Raw genomic sequence first — 20,463 nt, 5'->3', positions numbered from 1 at the left:
GCGTGCACCGGATGCTCTTGGATCATGGTGCTCTTTCATCACATATCATGTCAAGGTGCAGTGGTTCATTTTAATTCAAGTGTAGCACTGGCCTCAAAGTGAGTTGGAAGGAGCGTATTTTCTTAAACATTACAAAAGTTGTTTCTAAGATGAGATTTCTTTTCCCCTCTTCTCCCTCTCCCCCTGCCTGGATCAGCAGCCTTCCCACACCAGAGTGCTGTCCTACTTGAGCGAAAAGGCAGCTGAGTAGCTCCTGCATCCATCTGCGTCGAATGAGCAGTAATGTCTCTAGCATCTGGGATTTTAGGGAGGAAATGCTGAGCCTTGCCACAGAGGAAGGTGGTCCTGTCCCCTTCCTTCTCCTGTGTATTTGCCATCCTTTAGCATTTCCCTTTTTGCTCTTTAGTTGTCTCTGTGTATGCTTCTGAAACGGGCTCCTTCTGTTGACCCCGTAACTCAAATAACAGCTCCTGGTGCAGTTGTGAGACCAGCTGACTAAGAGGCATGACCAAGTCATGCACCGTGGGCAGGCCCCAAAACACATTGTTGGTATCATCATCAAACATGAATACACAAGTCATCAATTTGGAAATGAAATCTATGAAATTTATTAGAAAAAATAATAGAATGTCTTTTCCAATACAAATAACCCATTTCAGGAAGCATGGATGCTACTAAGTCATTAGAGAGCTCTTTCTAACAAGCTGGGTGTTCCAAGAAGTAGTGGAAGTAATCCAGCGGCATTTGTTTAGTTTATTGTTAAACTGTTGTTGTGTGGCCTGTTTACAGTGTTCTGTAGTGATTTGGTTTATTGAAAGTGAATGAGTTATAAAGGATACTAATAATCTTTCTTTTTATAAAATAATTGGCAGCAAATCAACAACCGCCTACCTTGCCTGAAGGAGAGATCACTACTATTGAAATTCATCGGTCCAATCCTTATATCGAATTAGGAATTAGCATAGTGGGTGGCAATGAAACGCCTTTGATCAACATTGTCATTCAAGAGGTTTATCGAGATGGGATCATTGCCAGAGATGGAAGACTTCTTGCTGGAGACCAAATACTTCAAGTATGGAACCTAATTACGTATTCTGTCTGCTTGCTTTCCATTCATTCCTTGCAGAACTACTTGTTAAATGAGATGGGAGATTTTCCTTGTTAGACTCTGTTGTGTAAATGTTTACTTTGCAACTATCAGTTGGAAGGTAAATTAATGTTTAGAGCAGAACCTGTTGTTCTAGCACTTTTGACTATGATGTTTTGTGTTATTTGTCAGACTGGTCCCTAAATTTGTTCTTCCTCCTTAGCATCTCTTATCAATGTTTAAAATATAAGCCTATGTGTCTGTTTTTAAATTTTACAGGACTTGGTCTTCATTTCAACTTTATGCGTGCTTTACGAAGAAACTCAAGGTTACTTCGGGCTAACAAGTTGACATAATTTGTCCAAGCAATTTGTGGGTTGTGAGGTTGACTTCATCTGAGCTGTTATTTTAATCTGACCAGACTATTACCTTCCAACAGCCTAGGCAGTTGACCCCTATCTTTCAGTATGTGTAGAAGAGTCAGTGAAATTCTTCACTGGAATGGTTTGAAGCAAGGTGCTCTAAATACTTCTGAAAAGAGTAAACAAACAGAATTTAAGTTGGTTATGACTAAATGTGTATTTTTGTTACAGTTTTAAGTAATTAGCCACAGGCAGTTTAAAAAGATCAAGTTATATTAATTTTGGAGGTAAAAATGGTGGAGTTATTAAAAAAAAAGACAGTCCTCCAGTTCTTTCTGTTTTTAATCACTCCATCTGAAACAAATCTGTTATGATAATTTCAAAATGACTTCAGTAATAATGTTTGCTTTTGATCTGATAGCTGAAGATCAGTCCAAAAGTAGTATCAGCCTTTGTTGTTTCACTTTTTCGAAAGCAAGCCAGTAGAAGTAGCTTGAATAATGTAGTTCCCTTTGGAATGAAATTAGTTTGCACTTGAGAAAATAAAGCCTGTTTTGAGAAATGTGCCTTTTTCCTCTCTTGGAGTCTTAGCATAGTGGCTGGTCAAGAAAGCAATTTAAGAGATTTCCAAAATATTTCCATTTCAAGAAGCAGTTGCAGACACTGAATGAATGCTGCCTGATTTATTTCAATACTCAGGGGCTTTCCTTAGTTTCCAGAAGAGGGACCTTGATCTCCAGTGAAGCTTTGGAAATTCTTGCTGGTTGGGCAGGTGTCAAATACAGTTTCTAAAGCCGTAAGTGGCAAGAAATTGGTGATAAATGAGATTCATAAGCTGGAATGAGTCCTCCCTATCAATGTGCTTGCGCTGGGGCTATCAGATGCTAGAGGTTGTCCATCAGAGGCCTCCTGTCACACCAAGGGAGAGGTAGAAGAGTTAAAAGCCAAACTTTTTGGAAGGTAGCACATATTGCTTTGAATTTACCTGTGCAGATGCTGAGCTGCTTTATTAAAATGACTAGACTCGGTCTCAGACAGCTGCAATTAAGTCTGGAGATAGGTGCAGCTCAGTGTGCACACTTCAGGCAGATAGTTCTGAAAATGTCTTCAAAGGCTTTTATGAGCAGTAAAGGACTAAAAGAAAGCCGTAAAAGACTCTGAGGTGAAACTCAGCATTTTCTTGCCCAGTCAAACAAGAAGTATTACCCTTTCAAGAAGTGAGGGAACAGCATTTAGTAATGGCTACATAAAAGTGCATGTTGTCTGCAAGGTATAGATAGATGCCTAGCATTTTCAAAGTGCTCTACAAATTGTCCCTGTTTGTGCTGCACTGTGACTGTAATTCATGTAAAATATGTCCTAATGAGAATCTCTTTCCTCAAGAAATGCTAAGGCTGTTTTATTCTGAAATTGTAAACTGCCTTGTAGAAAGAAGAATTACATTCTACTGCATATATTCTTCCGTGCCCTTTGAATGCCTCCATATTTTATGTATTTACTTTTGCTAGCGACAGCTAAAAAATAAAACTAGATTTAATTTAAGGACTGTGACAGATGAGGCCTAGTGGGTTTTACTGTTGGCAGCTCTAAATGTTACTTCTCCTAGCTATGCCCCTTTTCCCTCTGGCCAAGGCTACAGCCTGTCTTGGGGCAGTAACAGTCCAGGACATGGGCATGGTTTGGTGTCTGAGCTTGCAGTGCCCCTGGAGGCAGTGGCTTTGGGCTGGGCATCAGATTGGAGGATGGAGGTGGTTTAGGGAGAGCTACTTCTCACTTCACTGCTGGAACAGCAGCTTCTTGCAGGGGTCAGGTACCAGTGGGTATGGCTACTGTTTTGCCGTGCTGAAACCACTGTAGCCGAATTGTTTGGCATTGACCTCTCAGAGTCCCTCAATTCAGATCTGTGATGTAAACACGGCAGCTGTTGTACATAGTTTTCTCAATTCTTTCTCTTCTTAATTTTTTTTTTAACTATTATTATTACTAGTAGATGGTGGGAAGCTCCACGTTCATATTTTTACTTCCTTTTGTTCCAGTGGGGAGCATTAAAAGGCTTAGGTAAGGCAGGTCAGTATAGTCCATTTGGTGGTAGTTTCTGTCTGCTGAAATTATGGTACAGGGGTTCCTCCATTAGGACACAATTGTACATGCTAAGGATGGGGTTTCAGTGTTAACTTTGAACCCCTTCTTACAGAACAAGGCAAATGCAACTTTTTTTTTTCTGTTTTTTTGTGGTGCTCCTATTTTCTGCCAAATCTCATTGCACTGTTAGGTTTATTTTTAACTGTATAGTGCAAGAAATGATTGAAGAATACTAATCTTTGTATCAGTGAGACACATAACAGACACAGTTCTTGTTCATAGGGAGGGAAAGGTTAATCTGTTTTTCATTTATAACTGAATTTTGAGTGATAAGGGTTGTAAGTCTGAGAATTCATTGCTGTGTGGAATGTCTCCTAGGGTCATGCTAAGACTTGAAAACTAGTACCAGAACTACCTGTTCTTCCGTCTGATGATTGAATTTCATTATTCTGGATTTCAAGGGTTTTTTAAATTTTTCAGAACGCAGAAGTACTGCGTATTGTGAGGCATAAGCTTTCCTCAGAGATTTGGGTGTATTCTTACAACTATTATTTTATAGTTTTAAGTGATGCTGAGCTTGGCACTGGAAGCACAGGCAAAATTTCATGTCCTGGAGAGCAAACAATGTAAAGATCTAAAGAAGACAAGTGTAGGAGACCAGGAGAACACAATCACCAGACTGTGATGACAGAGGGTGTTCACTGTTGAAGAGATGTTGTCACCTGCACCAGGGCAGGTTTAGACTGGATATTAAGACAAATATCTTCACAAAAAGTTTTTGGGCACTGGCGGAGGCTGCCCAGGGAAGTGGTTGAGTCATCATCCCTGGAGGTATTTAAAAGACATGTATATGTGGTGCTTAGGGACATGGGTTAGTGGTGGTTTGACAGTGTCAGGTTTATGATTGGACTTGATGAACTTAAGGGTCTTTTCCAACCGAAATGCTATTATGAATCCATAAATGGGTTTGTAGATTGAGCAGCCAAAGTGAGTTTGCAGGAAAGGATGGAAGGATGAGAGAGAAAGCCTGGTGGGGTCAGATACATAGACTGCTCCAAGGCTGGCTTTGCAGTGAGTTCTGGATTTAGTTTGGAAAGGATTTTATTTCCTTAACCAGGAAAAATTAAACATGTGAAAATACCTTTCTGCTAGTTTTTTATTGTTGTTGTTTTGCAGGTCAATAGCTTTGACATAAGCAACGTGTCTCACAACCATGCTCGGGCTGTGCTTTCCCAGCCTTGCTCAGTGCTGCACCTCACCGTGCTGAGAGAGAGGCGGTTCGGCAGCCGCACACACAACCATGTGGACGCCACCAGCTCCTCGCGGGAAGACAGCTTTCAGGTGACGCTGCATAAACGTGACTCTAGCGAGCAGCTTGGCATTAAACTTGTACGCAGAACAGATGAGCCAGGAGTTTTTATTCTTGACCTTTTGGAAGGAGGGTTGGCTGCTCAAGACGGCAGGCTCTGCAGCAATGACCGCGTGCTTGCAATCAACGGACATGACTTGAAGCATGGGACACCTGAGCTTGCTGCTCAGGTTATACAGGTAATTCATATTTCCTTCCTGAGTCCTTAGCTCAGCTTTACTTCTTGGTCAGAGCCTGGAGAAGAGCCTATGCCAGGCGGAACAGCTTGTGTAACACCTAACTACAGTGATGCAGTTTACTGTGATTTATGTTTTAGGAATAGTACTGCAAAACAGGGTCTTTGGCACCTAGCAGATGAACTTGACCTCCTCAAAAGTGAAAAGCACATCAGTCTCCCTTGTCATAGAGCCTGAAGGAAGAGGACTGCTCATGTGTGCAAGAAGAGTACCATGTAAACTACTGCAGAGCAGGAAAACAAATGAAGATTGTTATTATAGTTACGTGTATGCTGTAGTTTTAATCTCTCAGTAAGCTCTATGAAAGTGGACTTTATTTTGTATTGAAGTCCATCTATGAATGGAATTGGGGTTAAAACAGTAAAGCTATATGTCAGGCGTTGTAGAGGCAACAGGTAGCAGCTGGGAAGAGAAAGTATTCTTCCATGTGTCCCGTGCAGTAAAACCTGTTTTCTGAGTGTTTATTACAGATGACTGGCTCTGCTCTGGACATAAATATTACCCAAAGCTTGATGCGATCTGACATATGACCTTTCCTGTTCCCACAGGACCTCCAGGCCTTTCTCCCAGTTTGTAAGGAAACAGCTGCAGCAAATTGCTTGTTTCCCGCTGACTGGACGTTGGTGAAAATTGCTGTGTTTTTAGGAAGGTTGGAATAGAACCATAGTAGGTTCTTGCAATCTAGTGCAGTCATCTCTGCTTAACCTACCACTGCATAGGGAGCTGTGATACAAATGAGTAGTAAAGGTTTGTTTCAGGTATCGTTTTAAGGGCTTCCATGGCAGTTAAAGGAAAATAACAATGATCTTGGGACTTTCAATTTCTCAAGTTTTGGATACAGTGAAGTCAGAATTTTACACTCGGTAATTTTTACCTATTGAGTTCTATTTTTGCAGCAATGGGAAGAGTTGATGTTTCATTTAACATCTGGTATCAGAGTCTCCTAATATTCCCCAAACTCCAGAATCGGATGGTCTGCTCATATATACCATCTCTCTAGAAAGTCTTTTGGAAAATACCAGAGGTATTCAGAGTTTTTGACAAAAAATTGCAGACCCTGGAGCCATCACATGGGCATTTCTTTCTTTTATTGCTGTGTATTGCAGAAGTTTGTAGAGGCTGCAAATGGAATTGGGTGATTTTCGATGTTTGAAGCCGAGTATCAGAAAGTGAGAAACGTCCATTTTGCAAAGGATTTCCAGCTGATACAGATCTAACACCAGGAGAGAATCAGGAGTGTTAATATCCCCTCTGTTCTGGAGGGAATTGCAGCAAGAAACAAGTGAGGGACTGTGCAGTCCAAGCAGTTTGTGGCACCCCCAGGATCTGGAAAACAAGTTCTGCTGTTGTCTTGTTTCATATTTCATTTCATCTTTTCCTCCCACTCTGCTAATAATCAATAGTCCATCAACGTAATTTCTTTGTTCTATATTTTTGATAGGCTAGTGGGGAGAGAGTGAATCTGATCATCTCTAGACCCCTGAAATCACAGACGGTCAGTATTATCCGAGACACCGGGACTCACAACAGCAACACACATCAACACCAGTCCCAGCAGCTGTTTCACAGCAGGCCAAACTCACATAAGGTTGGTGTTTCTCTTTCTAAAACGTATAAAGACAGTTTTAGTCTTATGAGAGTCTAAGTACGCAGCAAGGCAAGATTGGAAGAAGGGTTTGTATCTTCTTTTTTACATGCTTTTTTTATTTTTTTTCTTTTTAAATTGACTTCTAAGTACAGAAGTCCTGCATCATGTCTGAAGTGGGAATGAAAGAGATGCAACAGCTTTTCAGTAATTTTTTTGGATTTGCTGACTGCGGTGAAAGGAGTGAGTTATCTGAGCTCATACAGCTGTATTTGTTAGATCCTGTCCAAGACAGTGGCTCATGTTTTACTGGTGCATGGGAGAAGAGTTGTCATTTGAGAGCATTACTTTTTGTTGCCACTGTGCTAGCTGCAACCACCATCCAGCATATAAAGAGCATGTGTCTTCTCCTCCATGAGCCGTGCTGGCTGCAAGACTGCTGAGTTCTGCAGGGTCAAACACAGAGAGAAAGGCAGAATGAGGAGGCTTTCATGAAGTTACTGTGAGGTTACATGGAAGACCTGCAGAAATGTAGCCTGTGCTTGAGATGTTCTTGTAGTCAGAAAAATTGTTGAGAAGTTGATTTTGTGAAATAGGTGTCAACCTAGCCACCTTTCCTCCTGTGCACTCTGTTGGCATCACCGTTTAACACCATACTTCTGTTGGGATGATTTACATGTGTTGATAGTATTGTCTTTTAAAATAGTCTGGCTAGTTTCAGAAAAGAAGCTGTGAGGCTCTAGGAAGCTTGTTTTCCTCCTAAGGGTTGAAAGTGAGGCTTCTGAATACAGGTAGTGGCTGTTAGTACTGGCCACAAAGCTAGGCATGATGATTAAAACTCATGTATATCAGGAGCTTGAGGTCTGTTTAGATATATAGGGATATTCATCTATACCTGCCAGTGTGGGTTGTGTTCATATTGCAGTTCCAAAGCTGATCTGTTGGCTGAGCCGATTTCACTCATTTATCAATACCACCCGTGGGCTCTTTCAAAGTGGGAAGTCCTGTGTAACCGCAAGTGTATGTTTCCAGTGTTTCATGCCATTTATCTTTGCCTTTATCTCATTAACCTACAGTTGATTTAGAAGTCCTGTGGCTTAAAAAATGTTTATATAGTTGCATGGCACCAGCCAGTTAGCTATAAAGCCTGAAGACTGTAAAAGGAGTTTTCTTTATAAGGTATGGTATGTATATGTGTGTGTATAGATATACACATATCTATATACATATATATACACACATGTGATAAGCATTAGAGTGAGTCAGAAGGAGCATGAGGCATTGGAAGGTGAAGAAAGCAGTGTTACTGTTTTCCAGGAGAAGGCAGGGGAATAACCAAATGTTTCTAGTCCCAGGTTATTACTTATGTTGTTTGGGATTCCTTGCAAATATTCTGCTGATATAAGATACCACTACACGTATATGTACAATGGTTTGAATGTATCACTAAATATCCTGAAGAGGAAGAGCTTCAGCAAATAAAATGTACTTTGATTCAGATTTAGATCATTTTGATGGGGGACAACTAGATAGAGGCTAAACTTTATAATTCAGGTGTTGGGAATGAAATACAGGTTCTCTTCTTGCTCAAGTTTGGATCTTTGTTGTAATCATTAGGGAGTCTGCACAAGGCACCCATTACCAGCCTACAGCATTGATTGGCCTTAGTTACTTTGTGCTCTGGGAGACTCTACATACCAGCTGTGAAAGAAAACATGATGTATAAGGGCTTTAAATGGTCCTGTTGGTTAGCATGAAAACACGTGTTTTCATTTCTTAGGAGCTTCTTTGTAGTTCTGAGTCATAGCCTGACAAATGAGGTAATACTGATATTCACTAACATTTGTTTCTGGTTTGTGTCCACTCTTTTGACCATATGGTTTTGTAGTGCAGTCATCAAATTTAGCCTATTCTAATGCAAAATGCTAAGAAAAACTGGAGTGAGATTTTCAAGGCAGGCATTTATAAACTTTTGATCTATATTTAATTGTCTACGAGTGGCTGTTTGTTTGTTTGTTTCTGACCTGGAGGAAATCCAGCCAAAGCTGATTTGCACTACTTAGTCCTTTTAAACTATTCTGTTCCAATGCCAAAGTGGGGCTTTAAATGTATTTAGTTGTGTTTTGTTCTGAGGGGTTTTTTTTGTTTTACCAATGTTATTTATCGTTGTTGAACAGGATCTCTCCCAGTGTGTTACATGCCAAGAAAAGCACATTACTGTGAAAAAAGAGCCACATGAATCTCTAGGAATGACAGTGGCAGGAGGCAGAGGCAGCAAAAGTGGCGAACTGCCCATCTTCGTGACAAGTGTACAGCCTCATGGGTGTTTGGCGAGAGACGGCAGGATTAAACGAGGTGGGGCTTGACTTTCCTGGTGGCATGGGTGGACTCTGATTGCTGTTTGACAAGTACATTCTCTGGAGTCAGGTGGTGTCAAAAAGCCTTTTCACAGATGTAGGGAAACACAGATGGATGTGTTTCTTCATGTTTCAGTAAGGGAAATACAGTATTTGGTATTGCACTTCCACCTTTTCTAGGAAAGGGATGTTTAGAGAATGATAACAGGGGAAAGAGATAAGACCAGGAAATGTCTCGTTAAATTCTTTAAAGCTGACAGTAATCCTCTGAGCTGAGGGCCTGGTGCGATGCTTTGTACTGTAGTGCGCACATCCTGGTTTTGTGTTTAATGTGGTGGGCTGGGCCCCAGCTCTGTCCGAGGAATCTCCACTCCGCAGTGTAGTATCTGAACAGCAGAGGTGCTCTGAGGACAGGCCACAGCTCACCTGTGCTAAATTTACCCCAAAGCTACATCAGTGTTGACCCTGGTTTCTGAATGCTTTCTTACCCTCTGGGAAGGCTTGGGTTTGCTAGTCTTCAGGGGTGCGACAACACCCATCCGTGTTCCTCAGCTTTGCAGAAGGGAGCTAGGAGTTGGAGGTTAGACTTGGTGTAGGTGAAGGCAGTGCTACCTGGTTGATAGCAAAGCATTTGATGGTTAAAACATACTGTGCTGTATGTGAGACAAAGAGTCCCTATGAGATCTCTGTGATTCAGAGTTCACTGAATTATGGATCATTTTAGGGAAGAAATTTAGGAAAAGACACTTTGCAGACTGCAAATTTTAAAGGAGCGTGGGAGCATCTTTATGTGCTTCTGAGAGAGGGAGATTTACACCAACGTACCAACGGGTATGCTTTCTTTTTCTGTACTACTATGAAAAACACACTTGATGGAAGAATCACAATTGCCCTTTCCTTGTGTAACATTAAAGTAACCAGAGCAGCAACAAAAGTGATTTTAAGTTAAGCTGTACCTCAGCTTTAACTTTCCCTGGGAGCAAAAAGCTTTGAAAAAATGAGTCTTGTTCTGAATGTGACCCAAATGTCTGCACTTTTGCTTTGTTTTTTTATGGCTTTGATTGTTAGGTGAGACATTTTATGAAAGACGAGACTGTCACTGCTTGAACATTAAATAACATACTTGTTTTCATCCTGAGGCTTTTTAAAAATACTCTGAAATAAAATAAAATAAAAATTTTGGCATATGTTTTGGTAGCTTCAAGTCTTTCCAGATTATCTTTGTAGACATTCTCTTTCTTTCTTCTAATGGACCGGTTTTTGTAGAATAGAAAAAGCAGAAAACGTAGATCACCCACTGGAGCCTCACTTATCTAACCAGACTTGGTTACTTTGTGGTGCCTGTGTTGTTCCTTCCATCATTCTTCCTTCCGTTTTTAAGTTAGGATGGACCTAAGATTCACCACTGTAAATGGTAACCTAGTGGCATCTGCACTAGCAGCTGCAGCCGAGATGGTGAGGTATTTAGGTAATTTCTGTCTCAGATTTTCAAGGTCACGTACCATGGAAGCTGCAGCATTTGATATGTTATCTGGAAATAAATGATACTGATCCAGCTTAATAGTTCAATACATAAATGTTTCAAACTGTAAGTATAAGGCTTCAGAGCCATTCACGTTCCCAGACTATTAGTTCTGATTGTCACAGCTCAAAAAAATACAGTATTAAGTAAAACCCTGCTGAGAGAGGTGCTGTCGGTACGATTGACTGTGACAGACTGCTGTGTTCTCACTTGCGCCCTTCAACAGGTGATGTGCTGCTGAATATCAATGGCATCGATTTGACTAACCTAAGTCACAGCGAGGCGGTGGCCATGCTGAAAGCTAGTGCTGCCTCTTCAGTAGTTGCCCTAAAAGCCCTGGAAGTCCAGATTGTAGAAGAACAGCCCCAGGCTAATGAAGAACAATTGAGTACCATCAGTGAAAATGAATATGATGCGAGCTGGTCACCATCATGGGTCATGTGGCTGGGACTTCCAAGGTATGGAATTTATTGATAAAGTAATTAGTTACCTGTGTTAAGCTAAGACTGAGAGAGATACAAAAGCAGAGACCTTATTCATTGCAGTACATTTGCCCTTATTTCTGCCTGACCAACCATCTCAACTATATTCACTTGGCAGTGTGCTTAGGAGGAGGTCTGTGACCAGAAGCAATGTTTCCTTAGGAAAAGGGAAAATTAAATAGACATGGGTTATCTCTTCACAAACCGTGGTAACTACCCACATCGATTCTTCTCACTAAACACAAGTTGTCTTTTCTATCTTAACTTCCAGTAGAATATCTAAAACCAGAGAGGTTATTAAAAATAGCACAAAGTATTTACCCACTTGTCTTTTTGTGAATCTGCTACCTAAATTTACAAGGCCAAATGTATACCTTTAGAATCAGACTTGCCGTTCTCATAAACTGTTGACATGGGTCTCTTGCACACATACAAGCCTGTAGTTACATTTCCTCATGTGTTTCTTTCAAGAGCCCACTACCGTCTCTGCCAAACACAAGAACTCTCCAAGATTTGCGGCGAGCTCAATCCTCTTGACTAATCTGCAGTCTGCTGGATGTCACTGTGTGTGACATTTTTACTCTTCTGTTTTTCACTCTCTCGTGGCTATAGCTATAAGCTCATTCTTGCATTGTTTGCTATCAGCAGAGTGTTATTAACCGCAGTCAGGGCATGCAGGTTAATTCGTCTTCCTGTGATAGAGTTACTGGGCTCAGGTCTGTAGTTTAAGCCTAAAATCACAAGAATGAGGCATATTGGTAGCAGAATTGTAGCTGAAGATAACAGAACTATGTGTTGACCTTCCAAAGATTTCGGCCTTTTTAATTTAATTTTCTGAGCTTTACTGTCAGTTAATAACTTTTTCATTCGAGTACTAATGAGTTACCTAATCTCAATAAACAGCTCTCACTTTTGGTAAATGAGAGCTCCTTTCCATGCTCCAGCAGTGGTTTCTTGCTTATTTACCACAGATGCCCGCGTGTGGCTCCTGAAGTTACACTGTGTGCTGTGCTGCTCTTCTTTAAAGTGTTGTGCATCAGTAAAGAACCTCACATCTTTTTTACCCAAAAGTTAATTTCTGTGTTGTGGGTTTTTCTTTAAATTACAGTGATTGACAACTTCATTGGCAAAAAATAATTTTTATTGGGGGAGATAACGTATCAGTACAGTTAGTAAAGCATGATCTGGATTATTTACATTTGTGTAATCGTATGGTTCATCATTTATATTTTCACTACTGATGATTCATCAGTTTAGAGGTAGAAAAGATGATGCATGGATTTTCAGCTCCTTACTTAAAGTAGAAAAAGCTAAACTGGCTGGAGGTGTAAGAAAAATGCACTGCATGTTTGACTTGCAAACTTAAACACATTGGATATCCATTTTCCACCCACATTCTTGCCACCTGTGAAATCCATAAAATGGCATTCCATTACTGTCAGTTTACAGAGTTTACTGTGTTTAAGTTGTTATTTTAGCACTGCCTTATTTCTTTTAAAACACTTCTCTGTCTCAAGATTGTGGGGTTTTTTTTTGGTAATCAGTTTGCGTATTGCAAAATTACCCTGGGAACAGAACTTTAATCACCATCCCTCCCCTTCTCTTCCATGCTTAGCACAGTGGTAATGAGGAGACAGCAGGTGCTGTGCCTACTATAAAAGTATCTATATGTGGTACACACAGCTTTTTCTCTTGCTATCCTGTGCTTCCATTCCACAGCTGCCTACATAGCTGCCATGACGTAGTGCTGCGGCGGAGCAATTTAGGGAGCTGGGGTTTCAGCATTGTTGGTGGATACGAGGAGAACCACACGAACCAACCTTTCTTCATTAAAACGATTGTTCTTGGAACTCCTGCCTACTTTGATGGAAGATTAAAGTAAGCTAAAATAACAGAAATAATAACAATAATAGAAATCAACACTTTAAAATAGTTATATGCTGCTGCAACTAATTGCTTAATGAAATACGCTATAGCACCTTGTGGAGAACTGGCTAGTTCAGAACATTTTTTTCTTCCTGGAGAACAGGTAAAAAAATAGAACTTACTTCTGTAAAGTGGAGGAAACTGCATTATCCTTTCATATAGCCTTCTGAAGGCACTGCTGGAAGCTCTAGTATTGAAGATGGGTGCTGCTGCTTTAATGCAAAGGCAAGAAAATAGATGATCTTTAAGGTCCCTTCCAATCCGAACTATTCTATGATTCTAGATGAAAAAGATTTCTGAGAAGATCATTAAGGAACTGAGTTCCCCATGCCAGTGCCCTGACAGTCATTAGTTGGCAGGAAAGACATGATAAATGAGGCAAGTTCAGTGGAGGCCCCTGAGATTGTGGGAGCTGGAGCACTTGTCGAGAAGGAAAGGGCTTCAGGGGCAGCTAACAGCCCCTTGCAATACCTACAAGGAGATTATCCAGGAGACAGAGCCTGGACTTTTCACAGTAGTGCAAGAGAGAGAACAAGAGATGATGAGCACAAGTTGAACAAAAGAAGTTGAGACTGGTCATAAGGAAAAACTATTTCTCTGTGAGGATGGTCAGGCGGTGGCCCATGTTGCATAGTCTCTGCCCTTGTAGGTTTCTGAGACCCAGCTGAATAAAAGCCTGAGAGACCTGGTCAGATCTCACAGCTGACCTTGCTTTGAGCAGAAGGTGGGACTAGAGACCTCCTGAGATCCCTTGTGACCTTAAAGATTATATGATTTTACTTACACGTGCAACCCTGAGGTCTAGCATCATATTTGCATTTTAGCCTCATGTAGGATTAGTTCAGAACTAAGACTTAAAATTGCTATTAAAGATTCTCTTGTTCATAAACTGATTTTTTGGGAAGCTGGCAGTAAGGAATATGCAACTAGATGTTTTATGGCATTATTTTTACATATAGATTTACTTACAAAATAACTTAAGAAAAAATGTACTTATGCCTAGAGGCTTGACAGTAATTGATTTTTCAGTTCAATGACTAAATAAATAAATGAAAAAGTAGCTTGGCTGAACACAAAATTACTTTTTTTGGCCAACTATGAAGCAGTTTGGATTAAATGAAAGATTTCTATTCAACCCAAAGTAAATAATTTCAGATTGGAGATTTAATAACTAGAAGTCAAATGGAAATTCAAGCATCATTCCTAAGAAGAGGGAAAGAGTGGTTGTGGTTACGCTTACCCCTTGTAAGAAGAAATGGAAAAGATGCTCTTGTGTAACATTGTTCAGTAAACTGTAGCATTGTGGTTTGGCTGATGGGGTACCTTGTTTCATGCAGAGAAGGACTTTTGAATGCACATTTGACTGGTGTTGGTCACACTCCCTTTTCTTCTCTGCCCTGCCCTAGTGGAGGGCACCAGGATAGCTCAGAAAAGCATCTTTTTGCCATCCATTTTGATGCCTCCAATAACTGGGAGGATCCATTTCAGGAAAAGTCCCGTTTCATCTCTAGAGTTGTGTTCCACTGTTCTGAGGAATGCAAAACCCTCACTCAAATCACAAAGAAGAGATGCTTGGAGATGGTGCATGCTCAAAGAACTTGGGTGCTTTTTTGAAGTTTCTCTTGAACTTGTAAAAGATGGAACTTAACCCTTTGAGGTCAGTTTTCTCAATGCCAGCAAACAGCACCTTCCCAAATTTCTACAAATGCAGAGGTGCTACAGCTTCTCCATTGAACCATCTGCTGAGGGAGATATCAAGCCTGATGGTTACATCTGACAAAATTCATTCTCGGTTGTAACCAGAAGTATCTTTACTTACACCTCCAATGGTAAAGGCATGTTTGGTGTTACTGTGTTGTAATCTGCACAAACAGAAATGCTTCTATCATGCACATGCTCTCTCATTATCTTCTCTTGGCTCCATTAGATCTTGCCAACTCTCTGCTCACATTTCCCTACAGGTCAGCTCTTAATGCAGAATTATTTTTGTATTAGAATTGAAATCCAGTCATTTGAGAATTACCCAGATAAGTTTCAGTAGTAAAGCAGACTTAAATTTGAACCCTTTGGGTTCTTTTAGCTGCATTTCCAACCTGATGGAAACCTATCACCCCACAGGCAAAACGCTGCTTGTCGGTGTGTACTAGTGCAGAGCAGTAGTCATCATTTGGTGTTTTTTTTCTTGTGTTTTTAGGTGTGGCGACATGATTATTGCTGTAAATGGACTGTCAACAGTTGGAATGAGCCATTCTGCACTTGTTCCCATGTTGAAGGAGCAGAGGAGCAAAGTGACTTTAACAGTGATTTGCTGGCCTGGAAGCCTCATATAGATTTGTGAATCACTTTGGTTCGAGCACCTTCTGTTTCTAGATAGCTGGCACAAAAATCTCCTCTCTCTTTTTTCCCTTATTGATACAGCTGGTTAGAAGCAGGGCCAAAACTGCTGTATTTTCTTTGTTTTATGGACCTCTCAGTCTCACTCTTATATGTCTTTCCATCCTGAAATAGCCATTTCTGTTTGCTTTATCTATTGCTGATGCAAATGCAAATAGACTTGAGCTCAGAGAGAGAGAGACTCCCACTCCCATATGGCTGTCATTGAGCTTTCCCCACCAGGCTTTTTTGAGTCAGCAGAAGGACTTATTGGTTCTTTGGGGTTTTCTGCACAGTCCTCGAGTTATATGTGGTATATAAACGTAATAGCCATGTGCCCGTTCTTCCCTGCCAAAAGAATATGTGGCAGTACCACAATGACGCATCTATCTGCTGCTGTGAATCAGAATCCAAAGGTATGTCTGTTTATTTCATAAGCCACGCCACGTTTAATTCAGTATTTCAGACTGATATAAGAAATTCATGTTACTCCTCAAAATTACTTGGCCCCCCCAAATTTTTCTTGCAAGGCATCGCTGTTCATAGAAAAGTAGGACAAAAGCCTGATATTACTGGAATTTTTATAAAGTGCAATAATTGGACTCTTTGTTAGGAAACTTTAATATATTACAGAGTTTGTATCCTATAATGACAAGAAATATGGAAGTAATTACTGTTGCAATGCTGGCAAGAATACATGTGCCCAAGGTCGCCTTTGAGTGAATGGCTCGCAGTATTAGACTTTACTTTAGGAATGAATGTTTTGCTATGTCAGAGAATTTTGATGAACATTTTTATGAAGATCATTTTTACCGTTTCTATTGTACCTGTCAGCTCTCTTTATTCATGTGTGGAAACAATACTTTGACTTGTACTTTCTAAATGAGAGAATTATTTCCAGGAAAAAAAAAGCAGACTATTGAGAAACCATACCTTATGGTTTACAGGTGGGCAGGCTAGAAGGAAGGCTTTTTGAATTCAAGTCCAACTGCAAAGGAAGCTGCAAAGTTCACTCTTATTCTGTCACCTCCTGATAAACCTGCAAATGCCTTGATATCAAATGCTGAAACGATCTCTTTTGCATTTCAGGATATTTTTTTTTTTCCTTTAGAGAGCACCTGCTGTTAAGTTGTCAGTAAGAGTAATACTATTTATCTTGGATTGTATTTTGTATTTTTAAAAACCAACCTGTAACTTCTAGACTTTGCCTTTCCATGGTATTTGCGGGCTAAGCATCCATTTGTTTAAGAAAAGAGAGGTGGAGCGCAGAAAGAAATGTGCTGACCTGGAGCAAACCCTGTGAGTTGTCCATGTTCTGCATATTTGAAAAAAAGAGCTTAATTTATAAATGAGGTTCCCAACCTGAACTGATTTTATGAATGACCTCTGTATTGTATTATTAATTACCAGAGAATGTATTTGAGAATCACATCATATTTCAATTGTGAAGCATGAGCTTTATTTTGAAACTTAGCCAGTATAATATCAGGTCATATTATCGCATGTCATTAGTTCCAGTAGCTTTGTTTTCAAAAGAAATAAAGTTACTCTTTTGGAAAAAAAAAAAAAAAAAAAAGCGCATATGAATCAAGTGGTTTTATTCCTCTCTGTAATGTATGCTATCCATTTAATTTCATGATATTAAAATACAAATGAATGTCCTCTGCAGTATATTACTGTACTGAGAATCTTTGTTTCTGAAGCAAATACCAAACTACTTTGATACTCTAACTGATCTGAGAACAGGTTTCCTCCCGTCCCTAGATGCTGTTTAACTGTATACTTTGCTCTTAATGCAGATTTTTTTTTGTAAAGTACATAATAATGTAGACTTTAGGGAAGATTTTGACATATGTATTAGTTTTAACTTTTTTTATTTAAAAGTTACACTTTTCATTCAAAACCCTGCGAAAAAAACCCAGATTTTTAGATTTTTTTTTTCTTTTATATGTGTATGTAGCAATAGCATGGGTTAGCTTAAACAGTGTGGTTTTGTTTCCGTGTGCTGTAGCTTTTTATCAGAATGTCTGTCAATTAAACCTTTCTGGATTAATTCCCTTCCTGAATAATTTCTCCCCATTCTCTTGTAGCTGCATAGTTGGGTTTGGTTTTCTGTGCCTTCAGTTTTAAATTGTTTCAAGATTTATTTTTTTTTTCCAGATATTGCTATCTAATTGTATGGTATTAATGAAGGATGAATGAAAATAAAAGTTCATTCTACTCATTGTCATAATTCAAGGTATTGTCTCACTCTTTGCAAATGATATGGGTAGCTCGATGCAGACTCAGTTTAAAGTTTTTTTTCTTTTTTCTACTGTGATTTATCATAAATTACAGTCAGTTAATGTTCCCAAAGAGTCTGAGGGTACGCTCATCCAGCCAGGGCAACATACCAGCTGTTTAACCAGTAATTCCAGCTCTGAGAAGTATTTCTAAAGAGGTGGTAAGATCTATGCCTTACGGTACTTAGCTGCAAGCAGGATTTCCTCTTTCCCCCTCAACACCAGCTGGTACCCATCAGCTGGAGGATGCTTTTACAACATAGATTTGATGCAGGGAGACAGTCTTGCTGGAAACATCAGTTTTACAGCCGAAACTTGAGCCTGCTGGTAATGAATTTCTGTCTTCGTCTCCTGCGGTCTCCTTAGACGTCTGCAAAGCTGGAATGGGTCTAAAAACAATTTATTAATGATCTGCAGTAAAGTTGCCCAGAACCTGGATTCTTATTCCTTGCAGTGGTTAGCAGGTTATGGATAGATGGGTTCCTTTAAAACAAAACCATGCCTATGTACAGAAACACAGACTAAACCAGACATGTCTGTCAGTAGGTTATCAGCTCCTTCTTGTAAGGTAAGAGCCAGACCATCAGAAGTTTGATTTAAAGACAGATTAATCAATTTATTGTTACATCTGAAGGTGTACAGAACTGTTCTATGAGGTAGTGGACCTAGTCATCTGTGTGCTGGAGCTTCGTTGGAGGGAGCACCTTCCTCAGGCAACCCCATGGATGTCCAGCAAAAAATGTAAAATAGTTTATTCTACTTTACAACATGCCAGTGGATTGAAGTCTGGAGATACTTCATTTGCTGCTCTAAACTTCCTATTTAGAGTCAGGAACCAACTGAGGGGAAAATTCAACATAAAAAAGAATTAAGAATTCTTCTATTTGCAAATTCCCTAGTAGATTTGGGGCAGGTATAATGAAAATCTAAGCCTGGTTCTCAGATATAATGTGACACATAATATTGGGAGCTTCTTGTAGTTAAAAAACTTCGCCATTTATTCCTGATGTAATTTTAATTGATCATGAAGATTTGTTAACAAACTAACATATGAGATCCTGATGAGTTAAAAGAAGAAATTTGCCAGACAAGGAAGCAGCAGTGACAGAGTTAGGACCACAAATACCTGATGCTACACGGCCCAAGACGATGTTGTAACACTAAGGAAGGTGAATAAACATCCTCATTCCAGTTGTCTCTGGCAACTTCTGGCAAGCTTACCTGAAAAGTGGATGTCCCCCAGCACATAGAAAAAGGAGAGACAGAAAATCATTTGGAGTGACTTTATCACATCTGTCATCTATCCAGCTAGTGAAGAACAGTTCTTAGATTATTTGTAGTCCAGAGGATGGAGAAGACTTTAAACTTTATGCTTCTAGGATAGCTAAAATAACGTTATATAGGTAAGAAAGATTAATTCTAGCTAAATGTTGATGTTGTCCTTGTTTGTTGCCACATCACATGGTCAGGTCCCCTGAATATTAAGAGTGCAATGTGGATGCCATGTCCATGTCAGTGATGCTTTGCAGTGGATATGATGGGGGTGAGCTCCCTTCTGTAGAGTGATGCAGAAGACTTTAGACAACTGGGAAATCAAATTGGCCCAAGAGTTCAGTCAAAGGTGCACGGCCTGCTCAGCATCAGCCATGGTATTCACTGCAGCTGAAGATGTTTTAGAAGGAGGAGGAATGTGTTTGGTTTTGGGGGTTGTTTTTGTTATTAAACTATGCTGGTAAAGGCTGGCTGAACGAAACTGTGGGTTGCCAGCATGGCCAAACAGAAACAGCACACTCCTCAGTAGGAATAGCCAAGTTTGTTTTGCCAAAGGAGGAATAAGAGCCAACTACTCCCGTCACAGGAGGAGGAGGAGGAATTGAGCAAGAGATGGAAAGGCAGAGCCTCTTCTGCAACTCTTAGGAGCAAATATCACATCCAGGATGGGCTGCCCCTCTTCACCCTCTTTCCCAAGTAGTAGTAGCTACCTCAAACACCTCAACTCACCTCCTGGTGCTTTCCTACCCTGACTTAACCTCAGCAACCAGCTGTGGACACCATGGCTCAAGTTTGGAGAGAAGAGGTAGTGACACTGAGGCTGCTTTGCATCCCACAACAGCCTGTTGTGATGGTGAATACCAGCTTTGGCTACGCTGGAGTCGGTGGTCGTGGTCTTGGTGGTGACTCAGTCTCGGCCATCTTGCAGGGAGGTGGTCTGCAGAACAACCATCCCCCACCTCTTAAGATGCAGCTGCAAGAGTTCATGTAAACACATTAGGAGCACTCTCTAACTCTGGTCTCAGATTTAGGCTTGCCTAATACTACAGATCCATAGCACACAGGAGAACCTCTGCTGCGTAGGGAATTCATCCAGCAGCTCTGCTTTACCCCTGAAACATAGTGTATAGTGGTGTGAAACCACCACTATTTCAGCAGCTATGTTTGGTCTTATACAGCTCTTCTGCTGTGCCAGTGCCAGTGATTGTTAGAGGAACAGTTTAAGGGGAGGAGGTAAGTTTTACTAAAACAGAGCTCCTTCTTCATGCTTATACCCATTCATGGACTAATTGCGTTCTCTGCAGCACATTTTCTGTACTGCGCTTTCAGGTTTGTGATAAATTGTGGTGTATGAGCACTAAATGGCAATGGAAATTAGCGGTGGATACGTCCTGTTGCATTAACTAGTTTACCACTAGGCTGGACAAGATATATCGTGTAAGGGAGATGGTATCATAAGCAGTGAGAGAATTTAATTACAATGATGAATTTAATTCTGTGATGGGGTTTAGATGTAGCCATGACATTA

The 20,463-nt window shown here is 40.3% G+C and overlaps 1 protein-coding gene across 3 annotated transcripts in view; it reads left to right on the top strand.

The window, feature by feature from the left end:
- The window catches only part of LNX2 (ligand of numb-protein X 2), a 60,071-nt gene extending 42,501 nt beyond the window's left edge, over positions 1-17,570 (top strand). For all 3 annotated transcript variants that reach the window (XM_054059315.1, XM_054059318.1, XM_054059325.1), the window contains exons 4-10: positions 873-1,072; positions 4,708-5,079; positions 6,578-6,724; positions 8,899-9,076; positions 10,827-11,058; positions 12,802-12,960; positions 15,203-17,570. In XM_054059315.1, coding sequence (XP_053915290.1) covers positions 873-1,072; positions 4,708-5,079; positions 6,578-6,724; positions 8,899-9,076; positions 10,827-11,058; positions 12,802-12,960; positions 15,203-15,338 — 1,424 coding nt within the window. In that variant the 3' untranslated portion in view covers positions 15,339-17,570. The remainder of the gene's footprint in view (positions 1-872; positions 1,073-4,707; positions 5,080-6,577; positions 6,725-8,898; positions 9,077-10,826; positions 11,059-12,801; positions 12,961-15,202) is intronic.
- Positions 17,571-20,463: the final 2,893 nt, after the last annotated feature.

The sequence above is a fragment of the Cuculus canorus genome, chromosome 1, assembly GCF_017976375.1.
Source record: "Cuculus canorus isolate bCucCan1 chromosome 1, bCucCan1.pri, whole genome shotgun sequence".
Taxonomy (NCBI): domain Eukaryota; kingdom Metazoa; phylum Chordata; class Aves; order Cuculiformes; family Cuculidae; genus Cuculus; species Cuculus canorus.
The sequence above is the reverse complement of the archived record's forward strand: the minus strand, read 5'-3'. Positions and strand labels throughout refer to the sequence as shown.